Source organism: Triticum aestivum, chromosome 3B, assembly GCF_018294505.1.
Source record: "Triticum aestivum cultivar Chinese Spring chromosome 3B, IWGSC CS RefSeq v2.1, whole genome shotgun sequence".
Taxonomy (NCBI): Eukaryota; Viridiplantae; Streptophyta; class Magnoliopsida; order Poales; family Poaceae; genus Triticum; species Triticum aestivum.
Window position 1 is genome coordinate 22,864,204 of NC_057801.1, and position 10,435 is coordinate 22,874,638.

General features: G+C 45.8%; 1 protein-coding gene across 1 annotated transcript; it reads right to left on the reverse strand.

Annotated features, from left to right (window-relative positions):
* Window positions 1–8,597: 8,597 nt before the first annotated feature.
* Window positions 8,598–10,190, reverse strand: LOC123064445 (uncharacterized). Its single transcript, XM_044487930.1, has 2 exons — window positions 9,418–10,190; window positions 8,598–9,314 (listed from the first exon to the last, which is right to left on the reverse strand). Exons 1-2 carry the CDS (start codon window positions 10,170–10,172, stop codon window positions 8,678–8,680), a joined length of 1,392 nt encoding a protein of 463 aa, XP_044343865.1. The 5' UTR covers window positions 10,173–10,190; the 3' UTR covers window positions 8,598–8,677.
* Window positions 10,191–10,435: the final 245 nt, after the last annotated feature.

Sequence of the window (10,435 nt, forward strand, 5' to 3'; positions counted from 1 at the left end):
ACCCCACCAGAATTTGGATGAGATTGAAGTCATGTTCCGGCACATCTTCTTCGAGAGGTGAAAACAGCTCATGGTATAGGTCGGTGTCGCTTGCAAAACGGATTTGACAAGTACTTCTCTAGCTACTTTGGACAAACCTTGCCCCCTCCAGCCCCCCACTTTGCCCTTAGCACACTCAATAACATGTTTAAAAGTACCATCCTTGGACCGGCCAACCAGTGTTGGGAGTCCCAAGTACCGTTCACTAAGAGCTTCGGACTGGATCCCCACAATCCGCTTCATCTGTTCCTTCATCACATCTTGGCTTCCTTTACCAAAGAAGATCAAGGATTTCTGCAAGTTTACCTTTTGTCCCGACGCTTTTTCATACTTCTCAAGAATCTGGTTTAAGTTCTGCATGTTCTCCTCGGTGCCCTCCAGGAACACTATGCTATCATCGGCGAACAAAAGATGAGTTACATGGGGGCCAGTGCTCCCAAACTTCACACCCGACAACTGTTTGTCAGTCTGAGCTTTCTTAAGTAAAGTTGAAAAGCCCTCCACACAAAATAGAAACAAATATGGTGACAGTGGATCTCCCTGTCTTAAGCCACAAGACGGTGTAAACCTTCTGGAGAGCCCGCCATTTAACTTAACAGAAAACCGGGCTGAGGTGACGCATCTCATTATCATGGATACCCACTGTGGGTCAAAACCAAACCGTGTCATAATCATCTCAAGGAAAACCCATTCGACTCGATCATACGCTTTCATCATATCCAGTTTAATAGCACACAAACTCTTCTTCCTTTTCCTGTTTCTTATCGCATGTACACACTCGTATGCGACCAACACATTATCTGTGATCAAACGCCCAGGCACAAAAGCACTCTGTTCTTCAGATATGAGAAGAGGAAGTATGCCCTTCAACCTGTTCGCCAACACCTTGGTGGCAATCTTATACAAAACGTTACATAGGCTGATCGGGCGAAATTGCGAAAGTAACTCCGGAGAGTTAACTTTCGTATCATAACGATGATTGTGTCATTGAACTCAGTGGGGGTCAAGGCCCCGTTTAGAAAATCCCGAACTGCTGTACATACATCACCCTTCACCATTGACCAGTGTCGTTGGTAAAAGAGAGCGGGTAGCCCATCCGGGCCCGGAGCCTTCGCCGGCCCCATCTGAAACAAGGCGGCTTCGATTTCCTCGTCAGAGATAGCGGATGTTAAGTTGGTATTCATCTCATCCGAAACTAGATGATCAATATTATCCAGTATCGCATGTGCATCCACCGACCCTTCTGAGGTAAACAAAGACTCATAAAACCGGGCTGCCAACTCCCTCATGTCCTCATCAACCGTGCATTTTGAACCATCTTCTCTACATAGAGCTCGTATGATATTTTTCCTCTTACGGTGCGACGCCCTATTCGGAAAATATTTGGTATTCTGGTCTCCCGCCCGCAGCCAGTCCACACGTGAACATTGTCGATACAGCAGCTCCTCCTCCATCGCATAAATTTCACGTAGCTGTTTTTCTATCTCTCTGACCTCCAGTGAGGTACCCGACATATCTTCTCTACTACGAGCTTCAACTAGCTGCGTCTTAAGTTTTGCTATTTGCCTGATCGACCCAAACACCTCACGTGCCCAGCGTTGCATGCATCCAGTCATTTTTCTCAGCCTTTCCCACACCACTGCTACTGTATTCTCATCTGTACCAACATTTAACCAGGCATGTGCCACCATAGCTTCATATTGCTCGTGCCTCGTCCATGCCTCTTTGAATTGAAAGGGTCTCGGGCCTCGGTCTTTGGCGCGTGGAGCCGTCTCCAGCGCTCTAACCAAAATGGCTTGGTGATCTGATTCCTCCGTGACTAAATGTTCCACATGTGTTTCCGGAAAGAGTTCCAGAAACTGATCTGTACAGGTGGCTCTGTCCAAACATACTTTGACGTTCTCCGTCCCGTCATGTTTATTATCCCATGTGTATGGGTAGCCTGAGAACCCCAAGTCTGCTAATCCACAATCCGCTAAACAATCTCTAAAGTCTTCCATCTGTGCAAATGGACGCTGATTACCACCAAGTTGGTCAGTTTGGAAGAGAGCTTCGTTGTAGTCCCCAACACAAATCCAAGGTAGGTCATCTTGTGCTCGTAGATATCTAATGGCGTCCCATGATTTCTTGTGCAACTCCGTCTTGGGCTCCCCATAGAAACCAGTGAATCTATAGGTCTTGTTTTCCCAAGTCATTTCCGCGTCTATGAAATATTGGCACCAAGGCCTAATGTTAACTTGCACAGTTTCTCTCCACCATAGAGCCAACCCCCACTCAAACCTTGACAATCTACCGCAACACCACTTCTGAACCCCAAACTCCACTTCAACTTCTCCATTGCTCTCGCCTTCTTCTTCGTTTCTGAAAGAAAAACCACCGCTGGGTTGTATGACCGTATCAGGTCCCTGAGTTCGCCAACTGTCGAGTCCAACCCCAAGCCTCGACAGTTCCAGGCTAAGTAATTCATGGCGTCCGACGGCCCCCCTCGTCGGAGTCCGCCGATGGATCATTGTTTTCCGATAGCCTGTCAAAATCAGTGGATGTCTTCCTTCTCGTATCTCGGATAAACTCATCATTTGTCATGTGCCTATCCGGATCATTCGTAGCCACCCAGTATTGTCTCGGCCCTCTCTTCCTACCTTCATATTCGAATCTTGGTTGATAATAACCTTGCTGAACCGGACGATATTCCTGCCTGGGCTTCCTGATAAAGTGACCCCTCCTCCTTCCACCACTGTCGCCATGTCTCTCCCTGTCAAAAAGCTCATCACCTCTTCTCATATCCCCCCTAGCAGGCTGAACATGGCTCCCTCCCGACTCATCCCTCCTATCCTCCCATCTATCTCTTGAGCTACTTGCCACACGTTGTTGTTCTTGTAATTTATGCCGTAGGTCACGTTCCCTCTTCTGTTCTAGATCCTGTCTGAGGTCATGCTCTTCCCTTCGGACATTCTTATATTTATCCTTCAATGGGCTAGTAACTTCTCCACGATCGACTTTGGCAGCCCCGCCAGTGCGGGCTCCATCCGATTTGGCAAACTCCTCCTGCAGGTTTCGTTTTGTTGGGCCTGACCCTTGTCATGATTTGTCTGACGTCTTGGGTCGCTGTCGACCGTGCGTCTACTGTCCCAACTGTTGCTGCTCCCGCTGGCCCCTGAGAGCCTCCCTTTGAACCACTCTGCCTCCCTGGATAATCCTTCAGCAACACACAAAAACAACCCACAACGTGGCAGCTGCACAAAGACAACAAAATGGGACCCACAAAGGGAGAAGTATCCACGAATCAGGCAAAACGGCAGCCAGTCAAAGCACATGCACCGCATATGCACAAAGCGGGACACGTACGACGGAAGAATTCTGGGGCGGCGAAGTCAACCGACCACCGTGGCCCACATGCAACAAAAAATGCTATGCACACCAACACGAAGACCACACACGTTTAAAAAATTGGAGCTGCTAAAAATCAGTCGACTAAGACTTCGCGAAGTCTCAGTCGACTGGTGAGCCGTCCGATCTGTTTGTTGCTTGTAGATTCACGCTGGGTCGTTTTTGTGCCTTTTTTCGGCCTGTCTAAGGCGCAGTGGGCTCAGACCAGTCCGTTCTCCTTTTTCTACGTCGAAGCGCGGCCGAGGGTGAGTGTTTTGCTTTTTCATGGGCTGGGCTTTTTTCTCTGTCTGTTTCTATCTTGATTTTTTTCTCGGTCCGCTTTCTTCTTTTTGACGTTTGTTACAGGGGAGGGGAAGCGGCCACCGATGGTAAATTAGAGGGGAAGCTGCAGTCATTCGTCTCTATCCATTCCCCTCCCCCCCCTCTCTCTATCACTTTTTACCTCTGTCAAAATCTGAAGATCTCTGCAGCAAACGAAGGAATTGCTGTGCTGCTCAACGTCCAACCAGAGATGGGGGACGCTGCTGATGGAGTAAGTGCTACCCCCCTCTTTTTCTTCCATCTTTGTTTTTCCATTTGATTTGTTGGACGAGAGTAGTAGATCTGAGGGAGTTTTGAGTTCCATTTTCTTGTTTTTGTTGGGCGAGAGCAGTAGACCTGATTTGAAGCATAGAATCGATCCTTTTTTTATTCAAGCAGTGATATGTAGAGTGTCCTCTTTTTTGTATGTGTTGAGGATTATTACTGACCCAGACCACCTCATTTTTTGTTACTGAACCCAAACCCAACCCCCTGAAATCAGTAGCATGTTTTTGTGAAATCAGTAGAATGGCTGAGGATTCCTTTTTTGTTTGTGGAATACAGTGGCTCAGTCTGTTGTTTTTGTTATTTTTTAGATTGTTTAATGAAACCCCTACTTATTTTACTGGAATCAAGAGAGATACTTACCGAATCTATCATTAGGGGAGTGGGTATCTTCTTTTGTGTTTTCAGATTTTGTTATGGGACCCTATTCTTAATCAGTAGCATGTTTGTGAAATTACTGAACCCCACCCCCCTCATATATATTACTGAACCCAAACCCATCAAAATGAGTAGCTTTTTTGTGAAATCAGCAGTATGTTTTGATTATTTTTTTGTTGAATGGAGTGGCTTAGTCTGTTGTTTTAGTTTTAGTTTTTTAGATTTTAATGAAACCCTATTTTTGTTTACTAGAAACAATAGAGATAATTTACTGAATCTATCAATAGAGAGTGTGGTATCTTTATTTTGTTTTTTCAGATTTCTCATATGGAACCCTTTTTTATTAATGAGTAGCATGTTTTTTGAAATCTTTCCCCTGTAATAAGAGAAAGATTTGTTACTGAATATGTCACTAGGTAGGAGGGGGCATGTTCATTTGTTTTTGTGATATTTCTGGCTGAAACTGTATTAATCAATAGCATGTTCAAAACTCTCTTGTTTTTCTGGAATATAAGAGAATGATTACTAGATTGAAGCATAGACTCTGAGGGGATATTTTTTGTCCAAATTTTTTATTGATTGAAATGTTTGTGTGCCTAATTCAGTAGATATGAGGGGATCTTTTTGATTCGGATTAAGTTCAGAGTACTTGTCTTCTAACTTGGTCGCAACTGTGGGGATCTTTGTTTTTGTCGGAGGGGGCGGCGTCGAGAGAGAGAGAGGAGCCTAGTTGCATGCTCAACTTTAGGCATGCAACTGCATGTCTTCTAGCATGGTCGCAACTGCATGTCTTATAACTTGGTTGCAACTCAAGTTTTCATTTTTGTTGTACTGGTAGAGGGGCCGGTTGCATGTCCCACAACAGGCACGCAACTGCATATCTTCTAACTTGGTCGTAACTGGGAACCTTTGATTTGTCGGAGGGGCGGTGTTGAGAGAGAGGGGGACAGTTGCATGGCCCACACTAGGCACGCAACTGCATGTCTTTTCCCAACATGGTCGCAATTGCATGTCTTATAACTTGGTCGCAACTCGAGTTTCATTTTTTGCTATATGAGGAGAGGGGCCAGTTGCGTGTCCCATACTAGGACACGAAAAAGCATATCTTCTTACTTGGTCGCAACTGGGGGACCTTTGTTTTTGTCGGAGGGGGTAGCGTCGAGAGAGATGGGCCCAGTTGCATGTCCCACAACAGGCACGCAATTGCATGTCTTCTAAGAGGGTGTTTGTTTCCAGGGACTTATTGGCTTAGGGACTTAAAAAAGTCCCTATAAGTCCCATCTAAACCAAACAGGAGGGACTTATAGGGACTTAAAGTGGGCATTTGGGACTTATGAAATAAGACTCTCAAGGAGGGACTTATAGGGACTTATAGTTGTAATATGGTCTTATAGAGACTTATAAGTCCCAGGAACCAAACAGGTAGGGACTTTTTAGGGACTTGTGACTTATAAGTTGGGACTAAAAAAAGTCCTAGGACTTATGAACCAAACAGGGCCTAACTTGGTCGCAACTGGGTGGGCCTTTGTTTTTTGTCGGAGGGGGCGGCGTTGAGAGAGAGAGGGGCCAGTTGCATGTCCCACATAGGCACGCAAGTGCATCTCTTGTAACATGGTCGCAACTAGGGACCTTTGATTTGTCGGAGGGGCGGTGTCGAGAGAGAGGGGGCCAGTCGCACGCCCCACACTAGGCACGCAATTGCATGTCTTCCAGCATGGTCGCAACTGCATGTCTTATAACTTGGTTGCAACTCGGTTTCAATTTTTGTTGTACGGGGAGAGGCACCAATTACTTGTCCCACAACAGGCACGCAACTGTATGTCTTCTAACTTGGTCGCAACTGGGGACATTTGTTTTGTCGGAGGAGGCGGCGCCGAGAGAGGGGGGCCAGTTGCATGTCCTATAACTTGGTCGCAACTCGGCTTCCATTTTTCTTGTACGGGGAAAGGGGCCAGTTGCATGTCCCACAATAGGACACACAACCGCAGTCTTCTAACTTTGTCGCAACTAGGGACCTTTGTTTTGTCGGAGGAGGCAACGTCGAGAGAGAGGGGGCCAGTTGCATGTTCCACACTAGGCACGCAACTGCATGTCTTCTAACTTGGTCGCAACTGGGGACCTTTATTTTGTTGGAGGGAGAGGCGTCGAGATAGAGAGGGCTAGTTGCATGTCCCACACTAGGCACACAATTGCATGTCTTCTAATACCGGCATGGTCGCAATTGCATGTCTTATAACTTGGTCGCAACTCGACTTCCATTTTTTTGTTGTACGGGGAGAGGGGCTAGTTGCATGTCCCACACTAGGCACGCAACTGCATGGGTTCTAACTTGGTCACAATTGGGGACCTTTATTTTGTCGGAGGGGGCTAGTTGCATGTCCCGCACTAGGCACATAATTGCATGTCTTCTAACCTGGTCGCAATTGGGGGGCCTTTGTTTTTGTCGGAAGGGGCGGCGTTGAGAGAGATGGGGCTAGTTGCATGTACCACTACAGGCACGCAACTGCATGTCTTCTAACTTGGACGCAACTGGGGGACCTTTGTTTTTTGTCGGAGGGGGTGTCTTCGAGAGAAGATGGGGCTAGTTGCATGTCCCACACTAGGCACGCAACTGCATGTCTCGTAACTTGGTCGCAACTGGGGACCTTTGTTTTGTCGTAGGGGGCGGCGTCGAGAGAGGGGCCCGTGTTGAGTGATGCCAACAAATGGTGCAAATGGCATATTGTAATAGTTCGTCTTGTATGTCGTGCCAAAACTCAAACAATCACCATATAACTCATACATTTTTCTCGAGTAGCCATCCGCCCAGGATAAGCACAACACCTTGTTGATGTCCTCATCAGCAACTTTGAATGCATAGTAGAAATTTGTGTATAACACAAGCTGGAAGCTGCAGAGTTTTATAGATGGCCATGGTTATAACATATCAGAATAGAAGATGCATAAGCAATCATCAAAGTTTCACCTGTTCTTGTTGTCCTGTTTTTATAACACAAGCATCAGTAAAGTTTGTGTATTCCTGAAGTAGAGTTGAGAACATTCCTGAAGTAAAGTTTGTGTTTTTGATAAAAGGAACTAAAACTGTCTGATGATTTGTGCTAGTGGCTATAATGTTTGTCCAGTTCATATCCTTAGTTTTTTCTGCCTTTTTGTTTCTTTGTTTTTTAGTCCCCTTGTTCACAACACTAATGTCACATATATATTTTGTGAATACAACAGCACACGAGCACTGACACGGATGAGAAAGGAAGCGACCCTGAAAATAAAACAGACAACTGAAATGCAGAAGGCAAAGAGGAGTGTCTTGGAGATCCAGAGTTAGAAGAGAAAGGATATCATGAAGAAATCACTGACACAGAAGCATGAGAGGGTTCGCTTTTTGAAGAAGTTGCTACAATGGTTAATAACATTTTTCTATAAATATTCATGATTTTTTTAGTTTTATTTAGTTGAAACAGTGGGTTAACTAGGTAACACAGGATGTTAACTAGCTGTGTCGCCGTGTCTCCATACTCATGCTAAAGTTTAAACTAGCTAATACATGAACTTTTGTTAACTAGCTACTTAATGCAGGGAAGTTAACCAGCCGTGTCAACATGTCTATGTACTCTTGTTGAAACTAGGAAGAGGAGCATCTGCAAGCTGCTAGTCAACTTTAGTACTAAAAACATCTATAAGTTGCTCTGATCAATTCCATGAACAATGGACAACACGGTTCTGTTTAGCTAGCTCTAAACAGCAACTGCCCTCCTCGTATGTACATTCATAATTTTTTTGTATCGATATTGGTTGGGCCTGGCCTCCAACTTTTTTGTTCAATAACTTTTTTCGGATGTGTGTACAAACAAACAAACAAATCATAACCCAGCCCATCCCAAAGTAGCAAACAAACAAACAGGAAAACGAAAATAAGCCCAGTTTCTAGCCGGATACAACCCAGCAGTACAAGAGCTAGTAAACAGGCCTAATCTACTCGTGATGACGTCAGCCGACTGAAACTTCGCGAAGTCTCAGTCGACTGAGACCTAGACAGATCCTTAAAAATTTGAAACGAAAACCTGGGCACACCATTCATTTCCACACAGCCATATACCAAAATAATACTCGTGCAATACACAAATTTACCCATGGATCATTTTCAGCCAAGTGGTTTAACCTTAGAGCGAAAACGCCCCCGGAAATAGAGGCTTGGGTATTAAGAATGATTTATAGCTCCAGTGTCAGAACCAAAAACGATCCAAATAAAAAACAACATATATACTAACATGTTTGAGACGGAGCATCTAGATTAATTTACTCTTTCTGGGATCTCTTCGATCCAACAACATGGTGTGTATGGAAAAGACTCGATCTCCCGAGCTTCATTAGCAAGGCCAGAGTCAAAATATTTGTGACAACTTGGGTATATGCTTCCTAAACTTTCGACCTTGAAGCTATTCAAATGATAGGCGAACGCCATTGCTTTTAGTTTGAAGGTCTCTGACCTACTCAAAAAGAGAATCTCTTTGTATGGATGAAATCCAAGTATCTCGATTTCAAAATATGGACGGCGACGGTGCACTTCAACCATGTCTTCATTCTCAGGGAAATCATCATCGTCGGAGTTCCATTTAAATTTCTCCTGGATTACTTCTTCCTTGTTGATATTTGGAAGATGAGAACGAAAGATTCCATAGTTAATGTCTTCTAAGATCCAGGGTCCATGAACTTGGCGATCAAACATTTCCACAGGCTTAAGGTCATACTCGTGCTTTAATATCCAATCAAACTGATTACACGTTTCATTGAGGGTGCAAACCAGAATGTGATCATTCTTAAGAAATGACGCACAATACACTCCTTTTTCGGATAATCCTATATAACTGCTCCATCCAATACCCATTGGTGGCTTAATCACACTGTACTTATCTTCAGACAAAGATATTCTGCAAAAGTGAATCATTGGAAAGAAAGTTTGAACTCAGAAAAGTGCAACAGTGATTTCTGAACACTGAACCAAATTATTAATCAAACAGCGCAAGCACGTACCTCGTAATGAAATTATATTGGGAAAGCACATAAAGTGATCCTCGCCAGTAGACCGAGGAAACTCGCCCCAAATCTGCACGCGCCTCGGCAACTGTCCCTCCAGCATTCCCTTCTCGAACAAAAGACCTCTCCTCCCAATGCCGTGTCTTTGAAGAGAATACATGCAAGATATATGGAGATGGTGGCCATTCGGATGCCTCCTCTAAGGGGTCGAATTGAGCAGGCCTGAAGTAGGTAGGCAAATAGTGGATCGACACCACGTGGTAGTGAGATGAAACCATGGGATCAAAGGCGAGAAGCTCTCGGTCAAGGGCATCATAGACGATCCCTGAACCATGGTTGGGCGGGCATGGGGCCAGAGGATCCCAGCTTCGCGTGGCGGGGTTAACCACGTAGCCGTCGAGCAATAGGAGTCCATTGCAGTGATCCTGGATGTAGTAGTCGCCGTCCAAGCTCCACCCATCAGGACGAACTTTAATGGGTGTGGGTAGGAAATCGAGCTTGCCGCTGATCGCTGGCCGGCCAGGCGGCGACACGGGGCGGGAGAAGAACTCAGGCAAACAGAGCTCTCGGAAGGTGATGAAGAAGCCGCTAAACGGGAGCTCTGTGCGCAGGAGGCTCTCGCCGTCGATGATGGCTCGCCACGCCTTGCAGACGCAGCGCGACATAGCAAGCCAGCGCGGCGCCGCCACGCGACGGAGCACCTCGGCGAGCACGTCCTCCGGCAGGAGCGCCGCCAGGTCGCCGTGGTCCATCTGGTTCCGTATGATCGCTTCCTTTGGGCGGCGCACACACGTACGTGCACACCAGGTATATGTATATCTCAGCAGTCAGCATTGACCATGGAGTCCGACTCCGATCGAATAAGGAAACCTAGACGGACACGAATACAACAAGGCTATCGTAACATAACACTTTACGTGATGTCCTTGGCTGAGCTGGACTATATGTACGTCTCCTCGCCGCCGTCTCCGTCCTAAGAGCATCTCCAATAGATATGTATATTTTGGTGGTTCAA

Bases quoted from the DNA above. Each gene is read 5' to 3' on its own strand.
- LOC123064445 (XM_044487930.1), bottom strand. From the start codon at position 10,172: ATGGACCACGGCGACCTGGCGGCGCTCCTGCCGGAGGACGTGCTCGCC. The intron at 9,315-9,417 runs GTACGTGCTTGC...TCACTTTTGCAG, and splicing joins CAATATAATTTCATTACGAG to AATATCTTTGTCTGAAGATA.